At 46.6% G+C, this 20,469-nt stretch overlaps 8 protein-coding genes across 8 annotated transcripts; 4 read left to right on the top strand and 4 right to left on the bottom strand.

Annotated features, from left to right (window-relative positions):
- Nucleotides 1–3,719: 3,719 nt before the first annotated feature.
- On the top strand, nt 3,720–5,742 carry M430DRAFT_102639 (hypothetical protein; the record flags this gene model as incomplete). The annotated part of the gene is made up of 3 exons (XM_024860812.1): nt 3,720–4,763; nt 4,827–5,486; nt 5,554–5,742. The coding sequence occupies 3 exons, from the start codon at nt 3,720–3,722 to the stop codon at nt 5,740–5,742; spliced, it is 1,893 nt and encodes a 630-aa protein (XP_024720181.1).
- A 926-nt stretch (nt 5,743–6,668) lies between these two features.
- M430DRAFT_42669 (hypothetical protein) lies at nt 6,669–8,697 on the bottom strand (the record flags this gene model as incomplete). The annotated part of the gene is made up of 3 exons (XM_024867575.1): nt 6,669–8,227; nt 8,280–8,431; nt 8,480–8,697. The coding sequence occupies 3 exons, from the start codon at nt 8,695–8,697 to the stop codon at nt 6,750–6,752; spliced, it is 1,848 nt and encodes a 615-aa protein (XP_024720180.1). The 3' UTR covers nt 6,669–6,749.
- Nucleotides 8,698–9,676: 979 nt separating this feature from the next.
- M430DRAFT_28426 (hypothetical protein) lies at nt 9,677–10,959 on the top strand (the record flags this gene model as incomplete). Its single annotated transcript, XM_024865789.1, has 2 exons — nt 9,677–9,791; nt 9,854–10,959. 2 exons carry the CDS (start codon nt 9,677–9,679, stop codon nt 10,957–10,959), a joined length of 1,221 nt encoding a protein of 406 aa, XP_024720179.1.
- A 318-nt stretch (nt 10,960–11,277) lies between these two features.
- M430DRAFT_140931 (hypothetical protein) lies at nt 11,278–14,148 on the bottom strand. The gene is made up of 3 exons (XM_024862688.1): nt 13,840–14,148; nt 11,902–13,433; nt 11,278–11,847 (listed from the first exon to the last, which is right to left on the bottom strand). Exons 1-3 carry the CDS (start codon nt 14,108–14,110, stop codon nt 11,374–11,376), a joined length of 2,277 nt encoding a protein of 758 aa, XP_024720178.1. The 5' UTR covers nt 14,111–14,148; the 3' UTR covers nt 11,278–11,373.
- A 143-nt stretch (nt 14,149–14,291) lies between these two features.
- Nucleotides 14,292–15,455, bottom strand: M430DRAFT_140929 (hypothetical protein). The gene is made up of 3 exons (XM_024862687.1): nt 15,172–15,455; nt 14,650–15,114; nt 14,292–14,594 (listed from the first exon to the last, which is right to left on the bottom strand). Exons 1-3 carry the CDS (start codon nt 15,331–15,333, stop codon nt 14,544–14,546), a joined length of 678 nt encoding a protein of 225 aa, XP_024720177.1. The 5' UTR covers nt 15,334–15,455; the 3' UTR covers nt 14,292–14,543.
- A 231-nt stretch (nt 15,456–15,686) lies between these two features.
- On the top strand, nt 15,687–16,416 carry M430DRAFT_59110 (hypothetical protein; the record flags this gene model as incomplete). Its single annotated transcript, XM_024868777.1, has 4 exons — nt 15,687–15,797; nt 15,856–15,962; nt 16,050–16,179; nt 16,228–16,416. The coding sequence occupies exons 1-4, from the start codon at nt 15,795–15,797 to the stop codon at nt 16,414–16,416; spliced, it is 429 nt and encodes a 142-aa protein (XP_024720176.1). The 5' UTR covers nt 15,687–15,794.
- Nucleotides 16,417–16,690: 274 nt separating this feature from the next.
- On the top strand, nt 16,691–17,119 carry M430DRAFT_19643 (hypothetical protein; the record flags this gene model as incomplete). Its single annotated transcript, XM_024864117.1, has 2 exons — nt 16,691–16,870; nt 16,928–17,119. 2 exons carry the CDS (start codon nt 16,691–16,693, stop codon nt 17,117–17,119), a joined length of 372 nt encoding a protein of 123 aa, XP_024720175.1.
- A 1,439-nt stretch (nt 17,120–18,558) lies between these two features.
- On the bottom strand, nt 18,559–19,828 carry M430DRAFT_247089 (hypothetical protein). Its single transcript, XM_024865121.1, has 2 exons — nt 19,779–19,828; nt 18,559–19,729 (listed from the first exon to the last, which is right to left on the bottom strand). Exon 2 carries the CDS (start codon nt 19,637–19,639, stop codon nt 18,611–18,613), a length of 1,029 nt encoding a protein of 342 aa, XP_024720174.1. The 5' UTR covers nt 19,640–19,729; nt 19,779–19,828; the 3' UTR covers nt 18,559–18,610.
- Nucleotides 19,829–20,469: the final 641 nt, after the last annotated feature.

Genomic DNA, 20,469 nt, shown 5'->3' with positions numbered 1-20,469 from the left:
GTATTTATATAGTAGGCACAATTTACCTAATAACTAGGCTACTAGTATTAGTAGTAGTTACCTTATACCTTACTTACTAAAGGGGTTTTCGTAATACTAGGAGAGTCCTCTTACGTGTTTAAAGTTTAGCTACTAGATGTCCCTTACGTGTTTACTAGCGTAGATAAGGTCTTTAGATTATAAGAAGAGCCTCTCCTAGTATAGTATAGTATTAAAAGGGCTTTACAAGAGCCTTCTTATTACCTTGTCTAAATAAGAGTTTCCTTTCTTAACGCTACTACCTTAACTACCTTAAAAGTATCTAAGACCTTACTACTTACTATATAGGCCCTTAACTTAGGCTTTAAATAATTAATAAGAAGGTAGATATAGAACATCTCTAGAAGGGCGTAGCTAAGTTTAATAACTAGAGAGTTATACTATTAAAGGAAATTCCTAAAGGTCTTGTTTTAGTTTTAAGTTAATATTTAGAGTTTTAATACTACTTTAAGAGAGTAGGTACCCTTATCTATAATACTATAAAGGAGCTACGCCTTTATTTCTCTCTAAGTTATATTAAGAACTAATCTGCCTTTTTCTAAGAAAATAAAAGACTTTTAACGCTCTTTAATATAATCCTTTAGTACTACTACTATAGCGCTAACGCGTTTAGTATCTGTTAGATAACTCTCTAGATAGGTATCAAACTTTGTTTTCTAGTCAAATAAGAAGGTCGTAATACTAGTATATATCTCGTTTTTTAGTAGAATAAAAGGAGTGTTATAATAGCTCTTCCTTGTTTCTTTAATATAGGTTTACTAGAAAGGCTGTTTTACTTTAAGAAGGTTATTAAATTCGTATAGGTTTATTAAGGGAGCCTCTCTCTTCTTAAGCGCTATAAGGTAGTCTTACTTTTACTTAAGGCGCTACTCTACCCTTACTTAGGCAATCCTCTTGTTTAACTTAGTCTTACTTAAGGAAAGGATTTCTGTCGACATTTAGAAGGTCGTACTAGGTTCGTTACTATCTACTTACAAAGAGGTATTCTAAAGAGTTACTTAAGAAGAGGCCTGTGTCTTGTTAAGGTTTATTTGTTATATCTACGTTATTACTTCTTACTCTAATAGTCTATAACCTTTTAGTAAAGGAGAGAGATTAGAATGTTAGGTATATTTCTATAGAGTAAAAGAGGTAAGAGTCGATAGACAGTTGTAGTATATTTAAAGGTATATTACTACTTTAACTATAGACTAATCTCTAAACCTCTCTTCTTTTTCCTCTCTACCCTCTATTCTTATACTCCTTAATGCCTACTATTACCTTAGTTATAGTACGTAGTTACCCTGTACTTAATTTCTAAGCTATTGTAATTTTACGTGTTAGTGTACCTGACATTTACGCTTCTTTTTAGCCTCTTTCCTATCCTTTATTTTAATAAGCTCTTAGGTATACTATTTAGTTAATTTACCCTCTTTTTATAGGCGTTTTCTGTTAGTAAGCAACCTCTTAGTATGTCCCTTAACTTTTCTCTATAACATATCCCTCTTAACCTTATATATCTCTCCCTTAAAAAGGACACTTATAGTACTATACGCTATAGAATCAAACTCCTACTAGGTAGGACTACTAAATCGATTAGCTACCTTTATACTCTAATTAGTTAGCTTTAGCTTAACTTAACGCGCCGTTCTAGGCGTACAGGGCTCTAGGAGGCTAGGATTAGAGAGGGGATTAGTAGGAGAGGCTTCCTTAATATATTTCTTTATTATGTCCTTTACTTTGTCGACACTAATTAGCTATATCCTTACCTCCTTAAAGGAGTCTCTAATTGTCCTTCTAGCAAAGGTTTTAGCGCGTATTTTAGGTAGATCTTATAGAAAAGAAGATATACTATATTTAAAGTCTAGGTTCTCTATAGCGTATTCTATAGCCTTGTTATACTAGTACTTATATAGCTAAAAAACGCAGACGTCTAAGGGCTACATATAGTAAGTAAGGTAAGTAGGGAATAAAAAGAGGACGACGTTGTTCTTACGTGCTAATAAAATAAACTTAGGACTCTAGTAGCTCCTATAGTTATCTATTAATAATAGCTTGTAAGGCTTGTTAGGGCTGGCCTCTATATATTAGATAAAGTACTTTAAATAACGTAGTAATAGCTTATCTATAGTAAACCCGTTCTCTAAGAGTAATACTAGCTTATCCCTTAAGAGCCTGTCCTAGTACTAAGACTCTATATAGTGTTTCCCTTATATAATTATAACCGGCGGTATTGTATAGCCCTTAGCGTATATAGCCTTAATAATCGTAATTAACTAGCGATCGTCTAGACTTAGCGAGTATAGCTATAGTTATACTATATTAGAAACGCGTTAATTAGGTATAAAAAGACGTGTTTACTTACCTCTCTAACATTAATTAGTATAATAACCTCGACTCTCCTTAGGTAGCTAACCCGGAATCTAGTCTTATTAAAGTTATATATATCTTTCTATTTAAACCTATACTTTTTAACTACCTCCTTATAGCTATTAAACTATTACGTCACCTCCTTTAAGTCTTGTGCCGTTAGTCGATTATAAGCGATTAGCTTAGTCTTAATTTTGTATAAAGGCTAAGCTTACTACTAGAGTATAAACTACCTAAAAGAAGGGGGCTACTTGTTCTTAAGCCTCTTAAGACAGTAGATAGCGCTAAATATAATATCTTAGGTAGGCTTTTAGTTATGTTAAAGATAAGATCAAATAAAGTTATAAATAGCCTGTTCTTAGCTAAGGGATAAGATCCTATTCTAGCCCCTATAGTATTAATTTAGCGTACCCCTATTAATCGCGTTACTTAGCGTCTTACGGTTAATCTTATATATCCTCGCTACTATAGATATCTTCTCTTTAGGATACTTAAGTAAGAACTGTTTAGCGGCGTTAAGGCGTTCCTTTTTACTATAGCTAGTATTAGGGGTGCCTAGTATAATAGTGTTAGTAGTAGTGTTGTTTATAGTGTTGTTTATAGTATTGTTTATAGTGCGTAAGGTCGTAGATGTTAATTTTATAAAGAAAACAGTAGATGTAGTAGTTGTAGTTAGTAATCAAAAAGATAGTATTTCTATGTAAAATACTATAAAATTTAATCTGGCCTATTTCGCTTGCTAGCCTATTTCGCTTTTGTCGACTTATAGCGAATGCAAAAAGACGACAAATTAAGCGAGTCGACGATTAGAGCTCACTGTGAAGGGTCTGATGAAGGACCCCACCATTAATAAGTACCGCGTCGTAGCGGGCGACGGCGGCGTAGATGCGATGCGGGTCCCTCCAAGGTTCTGCCGATCGCGCGCTGACTCTTACTAATCAAGGAACCCGTATATCGAGAGAGAGTCTTTTCTTTTTCTCTTTATCTCTCACCTCTCCCTCTTCCTCTCCCCCTCTCCCTCTGGCCCCTCTGTTCCCTTTGGGTTCCTGATAGCCCTATATATACACAGACTGTTTAGGTACAGGAGCTCTAAGTAGGACTCATTTTGGCCGATTTTGGAGTGATTGACTTCCCTCAAGTGGCTCCTATCTATAACGGAGCGAGTTTGATGATTTCTGACGACACCTTCAAACCTTGACTCTTGATTGCATGTTGATGACCAGTCCAAGAAGTCACGTATCATAGCTTGATCTTTGCTCAACTCCGTATATCTATCGCTTTCATTGGACACACGTCTCTCTTAATCTGTTCCCAACCCTTGAAAACAAGTCATGGCGAGAAATCACGATGAAGGACGAGCCTCGAGCAGCCACGCCGAAGTAAATGAGCGGACATCTCTGCTAGCGCCCCCATCCAATGGTGCTCCATATCATCATGGCACAGCTTCGAACGGGGATGCTCACGGGAACCACGAGCCCCAGGGTGATATCGACCCCAATGAATTCGATGTCATGCTTTCAAGATCGGAGTCCATCAATACGGGGATCGGCGTCGAGCCGGAATCGCAAGAGACCGCAATGCTTCGAGGTCCCCGAAAGTACGGGACCATCAATGGGAATGGACGTAGAGCGAGTTCTGCCAGCAGGAATATAAGCGAACCAGAGGACGAGGAAGACTCGACTTCCAAAAGTCCCTTTCTCGGAGGCGTCGGTGTTGTGAGATTCTGGCTCATTTTTGGCGGCGTTCTGTTCAACTACTTTGTGGCGTGCTTCGACTCGACGATCATGGTCTCCAGTCATCCGGTCATCACATCCTATTTCCACAGTGCGAACAGTGCCTCATGGTTATCGACAGCATTTCTCCTGACGTCGACGAGTTTCCAGCCACTCTTTGGACGCCTTTCGGACACCATTGGGCGGAAAGCACCGTATGTCTTCTGCCTGTCAATCTTCTTGGTAGCCACGATTTGGTGTGGCCTGGCCCAAAGCATGACGAGCTTCATTGCCGCACGAGCTTTGTGTGGACTCGGAGCTGGTGGAGTGATGAGTCTAGGGTCGATCATCACGAGTGATCTCGTTCCCATCGAGATTCGTGGTGCGTATCAGTCATACATCAACATCGTGTTCGGATTGGGCTCTGCTTTAGGGGCTGCACTGGGAGGGGCGATTGCAGACCACTTAGGATGGAGATGGGAATTCGGCGTGCAGGTGCCTGCTGTGTTCATCTGCTTCGTATTGGCCTGGGTGACCGTTCCAACGAGGCTCGGTCTGCAAGAAGGCGCGGAGCGGAAAACTGTCTTGGAAGCTATGAAGGTATTCGACTTCAGGGGCTCCATCCTCCTTACTACCTCCATAACCTTTTTCATTCTCGGAATTGTAAGTACCTGCCTACTTCTCGCAAAGCTGAATTTCCAGGAATACGCTAACGCAGTGAGGTAGAACCTGGGTGGAAACGTTTACCCCTGGTCTCATCCCTTGGTCGTCACGTCGCTTGTCATCTTCGGCATCTGCTTCCCCCTCTTCATCTGGGTCGAAGCGCGAGTGGCCCTCCCCATCATGCCCCTCAAACTGATCCTCCACAATCCCCGGGCCGGTCTCATCCTCGGCAACTTCATCGGGGCGATCATCCAGAACTCGGTCACGTTCAACATCCCTCTCTACTTCCAGGCCGTCTTACTCGAGAGTGCGACCAATTCCGGCCTGCGCCTCGTCGTCCCCACCCTCTTCTCATCCGCCGTCGGGACCGCGACCGGATTCCTCATCACGTGGACCCGGCGCCTCAAATTCCCGTTGGCGACAGGCACCGTCTTCCTGGTCATCGGCACCACTTCGCTCTCTCTCATGCAGAGGGGATTGCCCGACTGGTCGTTCCTGCTCTTCTTGATCCCTTCAAACGTCGGTATCGGATTCATGTTCCCGGCTACCTTCATGTCGGTGCTAGCCGTGTCTGACCAATCCGAGCAAGCCGTCGTGACGAGCACCCTGATCTTATGGCGCTCACTCGGTATGGTGCTTGGTGTTGCATCCAGTAGTCTAGTCCTTCAGAACGCTCTCTTCATCTACCTGAACCAAAAAGTCACCGGGCCTGAGAAAGACGAGGTAAGAAAAGCCCCCCCCCCACTGCCCCCAGCGACTCTAGGTAGCTCGAAACTGACCTGCATAATAGATCATTCAAAAAGTCCGCAAATCCGTCAAGGCCATTGTGGACCTGGCGCCCATCTACCGCGAGCAGGTCATCGACGCCTACGCGTCATCATTGAGGGCCGTCTTCATCATGGCAGCCATCCTCTCCGTCACCACCGTGTTGATCATCGGACGCGTTCAGCTCCCCCGTCTAGGCCACAGGAAGAAATGAGCGAGCGGGTGAGCGAACATACATCGACGGTATTGAAGAGAATTTAGATTGTTGAATAGAGATAGAGATGATAGAGAGGTATAAATATAAACCAAAAGCACCTAGGCATCCTTTTCTTTGGGCGGGACGGCTATCAATTGAAAAATTTATAAGATTGATAATAGGAGTTCATGGAGAATGGTATCTTTGATGAAAAATGATGAGATAGATGTGTTGTAGTTCACCAAGTAAAAGATGTGTTGTGGTTCGCCAAGTAAGATCGGTAGATGGCGGCCCTAAGGCCCTCCAGACCCCCCTGAATCTAGCGAGATGAAGTTGAATGACGACGAAGAGTGACGAAAAGCCCCCAACATCATACGGAAATCCAGAGATCGCTGTGGGTCATCATAAAAAAGGAAATGTTGGAGGGAAAGGGAGAGAAGAGGACTGATTACTCGTGGTAGAAGGAGGAAGTGATGATCTACAACACAATTTCTGTCTTACCTTCCTTTTTTATTAAGAATCCGGTCAGAGCTCCCGCCATTACCTTTCAACCCCACCTCCCCAAATATGACCTCAAGACTTTTACATCTAACCCCAACCATCTGAAATACTTTTTTTTCTTGGGTTCAGGAAACATATTCTGGAGGCATGAACGGGAGACTGAATTTCAGCAATCAAGGTAGTGTGAATCACTAAAGGGATTGTTGACAAATGTGGTTTTTTTCTTCTTCTTATTTGCTATATTATTACTTTTTAAGTGTCGAAGTTTTCTTCAGCTAGTGCAAGATATGATTCTTCGCTGTCGCAGCATCTCAGCCCAAGCAAGACGCTAGCAAAATGCTATCCGGGTCCGTGGATTCACCGGAAGAAGCTGGAAGGGGAGTCCCTCCCATATGCGTAGCTATGCCCATCGTATAGCGGTCAGAGAATGTCAAATCTCGATGCCCAGTGCCTCCATATCCTTATATCATATACTTGACACATTCACTTCTTATGCTGTCGGTCTTCATAGATGCACCAGGTCCTCATTCTTCTTCCCGTATATATTGTTCTTGAAGATGTGCCATCACAGGCCCATTTAATGGTGCTTCGCTATCCACTGACGAAGAGTCTGCTGTGACCACATCGTCCCTTAAATTCGAGAGCTCATCTGCGACAGAATTCCTCATCGTTCCATCCAACGCCATGCTCTCCCACCACGCCATCTCAACTTCGCTCGTGGTGCCATCTCCAACTTGCTCCGTCTGACTGGCATCAGTCCTTCTTTCTGCCAATTCCTCGTCCCTTCTCTGATATGCAGCTCTTGCATCCCGAACCATCTCATCCCTGGTTCTCCCAGGTCCATGAGCGGTCTTGTTTTCACTTATGTTCTTCCATCCCGACCAAAACTTCAGGCTCGCGAGAAAACTCCCGTTTGTTCCTTGGATATATCTCCATGGCTTCTCTCTACTGGAGAACAGCCAGCTGTCGACAGCCGCTTGTGAGCAGAGAAAAACCGTCGTGACGCAGCGTAGGCCGAAAGGGAGGTTCGTTGCGAATCTATCGTCATATTGAAGAGCATGATAGACGAAGGGGACGATCCACATTGCAAGATAAACTAAAGGATAGATAAAAAGAAACCGTAGCTGGCGCTGTATATTGTCACGCGTATGAATCATATCGCCGACAGCTACATTTTGACCACTAGAGTTGACAAATCGCAGCTTTGAGATCGGCATGGGCACTTCGAATTCAGTTGACTTGTGGCTCAAGACAGTGAATATGTCGACCATTGAGCGTTTGGTGATTGGTGGACGACCTGAGTTGGAGGGAACATGGTCAAGATTGTCCGGCCGGTAAGAAGGCCAAGCACCAGAGGCGACAGTAAGTGGATATGGGTCCTGGGTAGGAGGAGACTTCGTTTGAATTGGTGTCCGGTCGCTTCTAGCTATGAAGCTTGCCCACATAAAACGATGGACGTTTGTCTGCGGACTAATAGGCAAGTGTTTATGTGAGCCCACGGTTAACGCCAGATATCTTTCACTTTCAGTGCCAGTTAGCGAAGGGTGTCTGGAATCCAGTATCAAGCCATGACGAGCTAGGGCTGGCATCGCGGGAGCAGTGTGCAACCTTGAGGACCTCGGTGATCTATCAGAATGATCTTCAAGCTCGATCGAGCCTATGGAGTTATCCTTGCTTAACTTGGTGAAGCCGGAAAACTTGCGCCGGACATAAAAGTATATCGATGCGTATATACTGACAATGGTTATAAAAATCAAATATCGAGGAATCCAACTCAGGGCAAGTCGGTACCAAAGTGGCCTGACAGGAGTATAGCAGTAAGTTCCCACTCCAGTGTATGCATTACTGTCATTGATAAAGGCCAGTGAAGCCATGGCAACAGGAAAGGTTGCCCAGATTGTATAAGCTATTCGGCGGTATGGGTATAGACCCCCTTCGCCCGAGCTTCTGGCTTTGAAAATGTACAATGCGGAATGAATGGCGATCATGAGGATGGAAATATCTGCAGTTCCAATTCAGCCCTTGCCTTTGTACTGTGGATGATGCACTCAAACCTGATGCCTCAATCCCCACAGATAAGAAAAAGCCATTGACTTGACAGAAAACCGAACTATCTTGGATGGGACCGTGTGCAAAGGTAACAATTGGGTAGAGCATAAACCAGAATGCTTTGAACATGTCACTCTGAATCACTAACATGATGAGGCTGTGGTGTTTCAGAATTTGACGTCTATTTTCTTGATTTGAGACTTACTCGTGCCTGAAGCTCCTTCGCATTTTTACAAACCAGTAGATTGCTAGAATGGCAGACGCCATACTGATTGTTGCAAAAGTCAATGCAAGACATTGTATGGTATTTTCTTGCGAAGACACCAGAGGGACCCAGCTGGTATAGTTCTCTCTGTCAAAGTTTCTCGTTTCGGCCTCAACTTCCCACACTGTATGAACAATGTGTGTTGGGAAGGGCGCCATCGAGATGTCTGGGTCGTATAGGCATTGGCTGGAGGTCCCTAGACTTCTCAGGCTGGACAGGCCAGGCTTGAGGTCAAGTATCCGAATCTTCACTGTAGGTACTTTGTAATGACCACATGGTCGAACCTTTTAATGTACGGTAGTCTCTACCCCCTGAGTATCGAATTGCACAGTTGCGGAGGTCGATGTCGGCGGTGATTATATCGTTTATGAGTTGATAATTCGTTTGCGTATGTGAATGTGCGAATTTAGAGATGGGGGTTTGAGGTAAAGTGCGCTGCACCCGGCGTGCGAGGTGTTGGCAGCTGCGGTAACGGGGGAAAAGGAAAGAGTGGCCAGTGAAGGAACAAAGAACAAAAAGACGCCAGAAACGTCAATAACGAGGATCGCTTTCATATCTTCGAGTTGGGGAGAAAAGGCAGAAGACATGAACAGCGGCAAGGGAGAATGGCCATTGTGTCGACGTGACGATGGCTCACTCCAATGTGGATGCGGATGCCAGCTGCGCAAATCTGTCTGGCTCGGTCGCATTCGCTCGCCACGAATCGAAGAACATTGATATTAGAGCGCTGGCCCAATAATAGCATCTCTCGAAGCACTGGCTTCAAAGGCTCATACACACTCTGGAATGAAAGGCGGTTCTTTGTGTGGAAACCCCTTGAACCGGATGGCTAGAACCGATGGCAGGCAGCCACTGGACAAAAACGAAGTCATCGACATCATCATCGTCACACGGCCAGGGTGCACTTTTCTGCGGCTCAGTTTATATCGAGGAATGTCTGAAAAGTCGGTTCCTGAGATGAATTGGGGTTGAGTAGTGCCCTCCGTGAAATGGAACGCCGTCGTCGTCAAGCCGGAAAAGGGGTAGTGCTTCAATGACGTCAATCGCGAGAAATTGTAACCGCAACATCAATCGCCCGTCCCAAGCGCCAAGGAGTGTCGGCGGCTAGGGGTTTATCATACCCTCGCTTTGAGCAACATGCCTTTACCTAGAGTATCGCTCCAATCTTTTCTCTCCTCCGCCAAGAGCGCTCTCGCCACGTCCGTTCAACAAACCTCACCCGTTACCTTTGTTATTGGAAACGAATCCGCCGGTAAGTGCGCAGACGACGAATGGATGATCAAACCGTACGACCAACTGACCCGTTTACGATAGATCTCGACTCGCTCTGCTCCGCAATTGTCCTTGCGTATCTTCGTACCTATGCGTCGAGCTCCAAACACAACACCCTCTACATCCCGCTCTCGAACCTCCCACACGCCGACCTCGCACTACGCCCAGAGCTGATACCTGTTCTCTCAAGAGCAAATCTTAAGCCTAGCGACCTACTGACACTCTCCGACCTCCCTCGTCTTAGTCAGATATCCTCCAAGCTTCCAGCAGAGAAGACGAGATGGATTCTTGTTGACCATAATGCTTTACAAGGCGAGCTGGGGAGGATATATGGAACACGCGTAGTTGGCTGTATTGATCATCATGACGAGGAAGGAAAGGTCCCTCGAGATTGCGGGGAAGAACCAAGGGTTGTGCGGAAGAGCGGGAGCTGCTCAAGTCTAGTCGTGGAACACTGCAGGGAAGCATGGGACGCTTTGTCCAAGAAGTCCGAGGACAAAGAATCAGTGTCATGGGATGCAGAACTGGCACAGCTCGCTCTTGCGCCCGTTCTCATTGATACTACAAACCTTACAGACAAAAACAAGGTCACACCAACCGATATCGAGGCAGTTGAATATCTCGAATCGAAGATCCGGGCCGAGCCAGCTATTAAATTCAATTCGGAGGAACATTTCAAGGTAGTTTCTGCTGCCAAGAGTGATATTGGGGGTCTCAGCCTACCCGATATCCTCAGGAAGGATTACAAGCAGTGGAACGAGGCTGGAGATGTGAAGCTCGGTATCAGCTCTGTCGTCAAGGATATGCAATTTTTGATCGACAAAGCAGGCAATGAAGAGAAATTCTTTACGGCCCTAGAGGACTTTTCTAGGGAGCGGGATCTTTCAGTCTGTTCCATAATGACAACATCACAAAAGGACGGCAAATTTCAACGAGAACTTTTCGTCTGGGGCCTCGGTGAACGAGGCGTGGAAGCTGCTAAAAAGTTCGAAGCAAGTTCCAGAGAGGAACTAGGGCTTCAACAATGGAGTGATGGGTTGCTTGATCTTGATGGTGGCAAGCAATGGCGGCGCTGCTGGTGGCAGCACAGAGTCGAGAACAGTCGAAAGCAAGTCGCACCGATGATGAGGACTGCTATCCAAAGATAGAGTAACATGGGCTCAATTGAGAAAATCCAAACTGAACTACTAAGCAGTGGCCTTGATTCCTATCCCTGAAAGTGCAGGCGAGGAAAGGTAGTTGACGAATATTCAAAGGAGATGGCTCAAGCTTGTGATGAAAGAACTCGATTTGCCCAACTGATCGAAGATCAACCACCCCTCTCCTATCTATTAACGACCGCGACCCTTTCACATCAGACATGTGTCAGCATTACAAGGTGATGTGAAGTTAGCTCCGAATTGCCTTGTCAAGCGTGGAACAAAGGGCGAAAGCAATTACTTTTTCAATTTTAAAGTACAAAACAACGTTCGTGATAGCATCACATCCAGTCATGGTATCATTCCCTCCTGAACGCCGCCGTCCTGCGAATCTGGCATTGGTATCTTACACATTCGCCCATCTTAAAAATCGCCAGTGCCCCTGACCCGATTAATAGCGCCGATAAATCCCTTGGCCCAACTGAACTTCCCAGGATCAACACCAATAACATCCGCCGCTGTGTTGCCCTGGTCATCTCTCCAGATGCCATCTTCCTTACTAACCTCCCCATAGATATGGGTGTTCTGGTTTCTCCTGATGCCATCGATCCACGCCTTACATACTGTGGCGCTGTCAAACATCACGTTGATCTCCTGACTATGGTACCAGGATTGCGTGTCTTGGTTTCCGTTGCCTTGGATGCCAATGTGTTCGTCGACAATCATGACTTTGACGTGGCAGTCGCGCTTCTTTTTCTTCGCTACGATGGGCTTGCTTTGGTCTTTGGCGACGTAAAAGAAGTAGTGAAGCTTTTGCTTGCCTGCATCTGAGAGAGTGGTGTACATTTTGTGGGCAATCATTTCGTTGGTTCCGCCCTGCATAGGGAGAAGCTCGCCCTACCATATCGATCATCAGTATCAATTTTTATGAGCAGCGGATGAATGGCTTACAGTGTCATTGTAGCCGAGACAGATATAACAGTAGACATCAATCCCTCTTTCACAAGCTTCGATGATCGCTGGTATGAGCGGCTCAGCGTTCAACGTTGGTAATTGAATGAAGACATTCTGCTTTGCGTTCCTCAGAGCAGAGAGCCAAACTTCGTTCTGTGGATTATACACAGAGTTATGGTTGGGCGTTCCATGTGGCTCGCGGCAGACCATAGCGATTGGAAAAGGCTCATGGACAGGGTGCGGGATGTAAGGAGTCATCTCCTCATGTGGAGCATACTCAGGAGCATCTCCTTTGAAGTCGACGTTCTTGGTATGGTTGAGATGGCGTGTCACGGCCTGGACGCGAGTCTCGCCCTCCCTTGGCGACACAGCTGTCTGGACTCGAGCTACCTCTGCAGCGATATCATCGTCATAGTGAGGGTTGTCGGCTGTATGCTCAGGGAGGGGTTTCTTGGCTTGTGAAGGATGCTCGATTTGTGACTGTGGAACGGTTGCTTCCCCCGCACTCAAGAATTCTTGGGTCTTAGCATCCGGACCATGTATGCCAATCGTTGCTGTAGCACTTTGATCTGCGTTCGCACTTCCGTCTGTGGGATCATCCGGGGTGGTCTTCTTGTCGCCGCGTCTGGTATGAACGATGTGCTCCATATCCCCAGTTGTGGCAGCGGCTTTCGCATTTTCACGTAGCATCTCGATTCTGCCCAAGTCTTTATTCTCGAATCCATGCTGAGTACTCTCAGGGAGAGGTTGAACATTCCCTTGTCTCTGTCCCACCTCCTGCGCGGCTTCGTTAACGCCTGTTTCGGGCGCCTGAGATACTCCCATGGGTCGAGTGACACTATCAGTCGTACTTGGCCCGGTCAAGATGTCGGCACTATTAGTGCCGTCATTTGTAGTTTGCGGTGGGATGACACTCGGTTGATTGATGGCCCGAGATTCATAGGAATATGCTTTTTGCTCTTTCATCCTCTCGGGATGGACAATGGCCGAGTGTCCCCTGATTGATCCATCTCGATCGTATATTTCATCATGATTTTTGTTTCCAAATGATCCAAGCCCACCTTGGACCGCCGGTGAGTTGTGACTTGGTAGCGGTGGTTCCAACTTCTTGTGCCAGGAAATCAAAGCCATGTCATAAAGAGAGTCCACAATGGGACCCTCGAGATGGGTCATCATCTCAAGATTGTCATTATCTTGGATGTTATTGCTCTGAAGAACAGCGTATTTCCTATCCACGATCATATATTTGCAATGGAAAGTTCCCAGCATAGGCTTGTGATAATTGATGACTTGGATGTCGAGATGCGGGATCTCATCTGGGCGTGGAAGAGCAACAGCCTTCCCTAGATATTCCTTCTCTGGTACAACATAGTGATTTTCAAGCAACTGCTTTGCACTTCCTCGATCATATTCCAACTTGAATACTATCTTTTCACCCCGCTCGCCGGCTCTTCGGGATAGTTCTTTCATTGCGTTTGTGATGTATTTAGAAGCGACTGAATTCTGCCAGTAATTTGTAGCTAGAATTACTTCCTTTTCCGCGCGAACAATGAGGTTAGACATATGTCGCATGATATCGGGGACACTGCACAAGGAGACTTGTTAGCAATTTCGAACTCTGGAGTCACGCAATTCGTTCATACTTACACAGAGATGATAGTCAAGGGAATGACCCCGCAGCTCCCCATCAATGACGGGCTGACCATACATCCAGACACGCTCTTATCCAGGGTGCACAAGGCATCGTGATACATCTGCCAATGTTAGCCTTGGATAATGAATTGCAGGACGAAGTACTTGCTTGCAGGAAGAGATCGCTGGGTTGTGATGGACCCCAATTTCCACATTCCAAAGCCCTCTTCAGATTATCCGGGGTAATTTGGTCTCTGTGAGCCCTCGCTGTTGCTTTGCTCTCCTTTTCTCCTGCTGCATGACCACCATATAGCTTCTTCCATGCGTCTCCAGGCGCCATGGTAGGATCCTTGGCGAGGAGTGCAGATACACTCTCGTTGTTCGTGCAGAGCTTGTAGACCTTGTCTGAAATCATGGCTCCTGATTTCGCCCCTTGGGTAGGAGTGGTCCTGTTATTTGAATGGGTAGAAGGCAATTGTCGTTGTCGTGGTATCGTGAGGGCGCTGTAAGGGAGGATGACAAGGACCTGGATCATAAGATTCAGTATAGCTCCAATGTCTTGAGTCAAGGCCATAGCAGGCAAAGGAGGCCAGCAGGATTGATGATATTTTGTAGTATCTACAGTACAGTTCTAGGGTTTTATTGACCTTGGGGAACAGGACGGAGGTAAGGGGCGATGACGAGGATGACGAAAGTGTAGACAGGGGTATGGCCAAGCTAAGCTTTTTGGCATTACGGGAGCTAAGATAGTAGTACTGTGTAACTGTGCCAAGACGTCAGAATTATACGGCGCCCCTTCTCTCCTCATCCGACCCGAGCATACCCGCTACTTACCCGAGCCGTGGTGTTCATCCGACCTCGAGTATAAATGCATCGCTACATCTCTAATCGACTGAATTGGAACAAAATTTTCCATTTCCTGGTATACGAAAACACACGTCTGGTAAACGCCCCTTTGCCCCTTGCCCCCTCTCTTTGGGAAACCGTGACTCCGTCCATTATCAAAATCACCAGCACCTGATGCTTCGATTTATTACCTTCTTTTCATGATCCTCCGCCTTTTAAAGTCAGGATTAGTACCGGGAAAAATTCAGCATGCAAAGGATTACATACAACAAGTGACTGAAACGCCCTCATACATGCCTGTTCGTCGTATATAAGCTCCTTCTCTCTGTCAGATAGTCGTGTATCATCAAGTGTTCGGGCTCTGTCAAAATCCAGCCAGACTACTTTGTCTAACTTGCTTGGATCAACCATCATATTCCTAGCGTACGTATCGTAGTGTATGATACCAGCATCATGGATCGCCTGCAGGCCCTCAGTGAACTTGGCCATGCGCTCCTTTGTGGCAGTTTCTATGCTGAGTGGTTCGATTCCAGGGATATACTCGATGAGAATCGCGTTAGGTGGACCCTCGTCTAGAAATCTGTGGAGATGGGGTTGCCAATCCCTCTGATCCATATGCTCGATACACCCGTAGAACATGGGTACGAATCCTGTCTGGTATACGCCTCGTTCGGTCAATCGACGATATGCAGTGGCCTCAAGTTCGTAAAATTCGCTCGATTCGCTATGGAACTGCAGTGTCTCTTAATTAAGGGCAATAACGATTCAAAGGCGGATCACGCTACATACCACTTTCATAACACATTTGATATTGCGGATGATAACCAAGAAGACCACTGTAATCCTGCTGCGCGGATGTCGTCTGAATTCCCGTATGAATGTGACCTCCGAAGGTATGATATTGGTGAGTTCGGTAGGGAGGTCGGCGGGGGTGCTGGGTGTGTGTGCCATTTCACAGCGGATAGCGAGACAGCTGTGACGGCTGAGGTGTCGAGCTGTAGAGGTCGGCTATCCCTAAGACACCCTCGTCTCGGCCTACTTCTCGATGACCTTCCCTTTCGAGAGCATCTGGCTTGGTAGAGTCTGGCCCTGAATCCTTACGCTTTTATTGGCTAAATTGAAACAGCGGCAAAAAGGGTACCTTATGTTAAGCTTTTACTACCAAAGGTACCGTAGGTAAGGTAGGCATGGCATATTCGACCATCCAAATACCTTACTGTACCTACTACATGACGTACTTGATCGATTAGATAAGATTGTTCTTTGCTGCCCCGCCGCCCGCCGTACCTTTAAGCGAGGGGCAACGTCCACACGCAAGGCTGCGACAGTCGACTCGAGGAGTGATTCTTTGGTTACCCCATTCGAAGAGTAGTAGTCGCAGCTGTGCTGTGACGCCTAATTGGAGCTTAACCATGGTAGCTTTCTGCCTCTCTCAACGACACTGGAGTACCACGAACTAATATTTCACAACAGTCTTCCGAAGCCAGACTCTACACATTCAGTCAGGAGACAAAAGACCACCTTCGCAAATTCCGCCTGGGGACCTCACGTTCCAATGACCCACAAGCCGTGATCTGTATGTCCGTCTCACTATACTGGCCGGCCTCTGAATGGGCATTCTACTTCCTAACTTCGAAGCTTAATCTAACGCGGGGCGCCACAGATATGATCGATAAAGCCACCTTGGAAATCAGGCAGGATGATGAAAAAACCGTCTACAAGAATCTGGAGGATATAGGGGAGGACTTACCGGACAATTCGCCAAGATTCGTGTTGTTGAGTTATCCCTTAACCTTGGTGAGTTGGGTGCCTAAATAGAAGGGCCTTAACTGATATATGGTGCAGCCTTCTGGACGCCTGTCTGTACCGTATGTGATGCTCTTCTACCTGCCGCCAACATGCAACTCAGAGTTGAGAATGCTCTACGCGTCCGCTAAGGAGTTGATGAGGAACACGGCGGAAGTGGGAAAGGTCATTGAGATTGAGTCCACGGAGGATCTAGAAGAATTACCGCAAAAACTGGGGGCCGTGTGAAGTAGGACCCGTACCTTGGCGCTTGACCATACGCAAATTCAGCACGCCCCGTCCCGGTTCCTAGCCTCTTCGAAATGAAATCCAAGGCATTTCGCAATGCGTATGATTCCCAGTTTGCCCTCTATAAGATATGTCCAAAGGAAATGAAGTTTTAAGAAATAAGTCATGTGACAATATTGCATTTTCAAACCACGTGCCTCCTTGTCCCTGAACACGCTAGCGCCACCCATCAACCTTAAACCTCTCTCAACTGCACATCCAAAGCTAACAGCCCATGGCATCACTCTACCGCATCTTGATAAAAACACATCATATGACCTCTCGATCAAAGATCCAAACTATCACCAAAGCCGCGAAACGCTTGTCATGTTCAGTATTGCTCAAGACAGGGGGGCCACCCGGCATCATGATAGCTGAAGGTCAAGAGGCCCTAGAATGGATGGAGATTGTAAGAGTACGTCTAAGAACCCCCAATTGATGCTAAATAGCTATATTGATAGTCGGTATATAGAAGCTGAGATACAAGGATTACCATTTATTGAAGAAGGAGCCGGTCCAGGATCAACGGCTTGATATTCCGGCGGGGACGGTCAAGGAATTGACTTCGATGAAAGAGCTAGGCGCTTTTTTGTCTCAAGATGAGGAAATATGTCGGTGGTGGAGGGTTAACATGGGATATGTGAAAGATGATGATGAGCCTTGATTCATTTGATGTCACGTGGATTCAAAGATTCCAAGTCTCAAGTGAGTTTAGAGATTTTCATTCTATCTAGATTATACCCACCAGCCTCCTTCATATTTAGTTATTGAGCTCCCATTTCTCCTGTTTTGGTACTACTTGAATGTCGGGATCATCCTTGCTCCGAGCTTCATTCAGCGGTATATACCGCCAATGCGGGGATTCTTGGTCTTCAACCAGCCGTTAGTTTCTTGTACATCGAACCTTGACTACTTTTACATGCAATCCAAATATAGGAACTCAACGGCTAACGATAGAAGAGTGGGCGGAATAAGACGATGCGGGGCGCTGCACTATAACGGTGACTGAGGGAGCTTGAAGCCATAAATCGCACGGCGAATATCTCAGGAAACTACCTAGGAACTAAGGTTTGGGTAGGTTTTAGGCGTGCCTACGGCATGGTGAAATTATGGCCATATCGCAGAAGGGACAAAACGTCGCGGTCTGTTTAAACATGCGACGGTACATCAGAAGAGGTGTCTCCATGAAAGCGAAGAATGCATGTTCCTAGGTAGGAAGGAGCGTATTGTGGAAAGTGGCCAAGACCTGAACAAATACGCCCATTTCCCAACAGTTTGCCTGTCCAACCACCAGATCCGAAGTAATTGGCTGCCGCACTCACGTTCGAGGATATTTGTGCTGTGTTCATCACTACTACCCGACTATTGGCAAACCGAACCCTTCGAGCGGAAGAGGAAGAGATAGTGAAAATGGAGATATAGTGATATCTCAGGTTAGCGATGGAATAATGAGAGCGTTGAAGAAATAGAATCATGGATATTCAACTTGTATGCATATTGATCATTAGAGATGAATCTGGTCCTGTAGGTTTGGGCTAAAGTAGCTGCGAAGTGTTGATAATGCCTGTAGGTGTGGGGATTGCTTTGTGGATGCTCATACTGACTAGATGGGTTGGGACTAGCTGTGTGTGTACAATAGCTTTTGCAATCAAGTTTTTAGTCTTCAAGAATTGCATGCCATTTTGAAATGATATTTATATCCAGGATCTAATGTAAGAGAGATATGGAACAAGTCTCGACATCTGGAGGAATACTAAGAGTCCAAGCGCAGCACACCGGATACAGACTCATTGAAAATAGAGAATGTATAGAATGCAACCTCGTTGAAATGACTATATTATGGATCAAGGCTATCTAGATTTCACTTCTGGTGAACCAACTGCATCACCATGTATTCTGCTTAAGCCATCTCGGCTTACTCCGTGCCTTCACCCCTTTCTCATACGAAAACTAACTACCGCGCTGAAGACTTCCTCTCTCACAACGCTGAAGATCATAATTCATCAGTCGTTACAGTACCACCATCGGTTCCCCAAAGACACCGGCTTATAGACGGGTCTTGAGCGTGGGTGATTGAGACCGGGCACAAATGGTGTCCGTCTGGGTGGCAGCTTCATAGCTTCATCGGCATTGCTATCAGAAAAATTGATCTACCTCAATCTTCTGGCAAGACACTCCCAGCTTTTAGTCCCATTTCCTCGCCAACTCTCCTGACAACACCTTTCAAGGCTGTACAAGCCGGGCTATCTGGCCAGGCATCGAAGAAGCTCTCACCGTAGTCTGATGCCATGCCTATTCTTGGATCCAAAGGCACGGCCCCAAGGAATGGGATGTTCATCTCCTTTGCCAAGGCTCTTGCTCCTCCAGTCGTAGCTTGGAATATCTGACTTTCATGTGTACACTTTGGGCAGACGAAGCCCGACATATTTTCCACGATGCCCAAGACTTTAATGCCAGCCTTGCGGCAGAAGTCGATCTCTTTCCGGACATCGAGAAGTGCAACCTCCTGAGGAGTGGTCAACACTACCGCACCATCAACCCCACTCTCTTTCAAGAACGAGTTGACACTCAAATGCTCGTCACTCGTTCCCGGAGGGGTATCGACTAGCAGGAAATCCATATCTCCCCATTCCACGTCCTTCAAGAATTGTTTGATCAATCCGTTTTTCTTCGGCCCTCTCCAAATAACCGCATCGTCCCGGTTCGGCAGCATGAACTGTACACTCATGACACCCAGGTTGTCCAGGACCCAAACCGGGCTCCATCCGCCTCCACTGACATGTATGGTCTCGGCCTCAACGCCCATCATCTTGGGGATACTCGGCCCACAGATATCAGTGTCCATGATTCCTACCGTGTTATCAGGATTCGTTGCAAACGCATGTGCGAGTAACGATGTGAATGTGCTCTTGCCCACGCCGCCCTTGCCCGATAAGACCAGAACCTTGTGTTTGATGCCAGATAGGCGCGCTGTGATGGCTGGAATGTCGGGATCGGGACCCTTAGGAGCGGAGGCACATATGGCTTGATTGGGACAGCCGGCACAGGAGTCGGCTTTGCCAGCAGTCTCGGATTCGGGACCGGGGCAATGCTCAGGTTCGGGGGCGACGAGTTTAGGAGCGGCTTTGATAGGGTGGGAGAGGACCTCCTCGACCGGTTCGGGGACTTCGAGAGAGGGCGCCATGATAGCGATGATCTGGAGATGCTCCTAATGGGGGGTTTCTCTTCGAGAGCGAAGAGGGGAGGACAGGAGGTATATAGAGTTGATCGATTTCTACGCAGTACTCAGCATGTTTACAAAGCAGAAAAGAGGCGAAAGTCACATGGTGAGGGGCGGGCAGATTCCTGTGGCTAATGGCCGAAGTTTACCCGCAACCGGAAGGCGGTGAGGGGCCGGATCCGATGACGGAATATCGAGACGGATCTTCCCGAATGCGGAGGGAAAACGTTTTCGTTGCGGTTTCTTCCCCCATTATTGCTGTGTTAATCTCGTCTCTTCAAAGAGGAATTTGTTCACAAGGGCTTTTTGCGAATAGGGCAAGAGATCGTGTGCTTTGTATTGCAATAGCTGCCTCTATTGACTAGGTAGATTCCGGGGAGATTCGTGTCGATGCTGTTACAATGCCGCGTGCCACATAGATAACGTGCTGTACGTACCTACCTATCGATGCTATCTAGGTATCCGCCAATAACCACAACCACATATCAAAGGGTTCTCCCGGAGCACAGATTCACAACCACGTAGAAATGGGCAATGATCGCGCCTATGATAATAGAGCAAAGTAACGGTGAAGACACCATGGCCTCTGTCACATGCCAATTCTCTACTTATTGGCCAATTGGCCCACTTCAACGTCGCTTCTTCCCCACGCGAAGCGCTTCCCCGTTCCTGGGTCACCCATCCTTCAACAGAACCCACCGTTCCGTATAGCCCCCATATATGGATGCTGCCCTGGAATCCGCAAATCTTCGATAGATTGCTAGACTCCCACTCGACGACGCTGCTGCCAACTT

Source organism: Amorphotheca resinae (genome assembly GCF_003019875.1).
Source record: "Amorphotheca resinae ATCC 22711 unplaced genomic scaffold M430scaffold_7, whole genome shotgun sequence".
Classification (NCBI taxonomy): Eukaryota; Fungi; Ascomycota; class Leotiomycetes; order Helotiales; family Amorphothecaceae; genus Amorphotheca; species Amorphotheca resinae.
The sequence above is the reverse complement of the archived record's forward strand: the minus strand, read 5'-3'. Positions and strand labels throughout refer to the sequence as shown.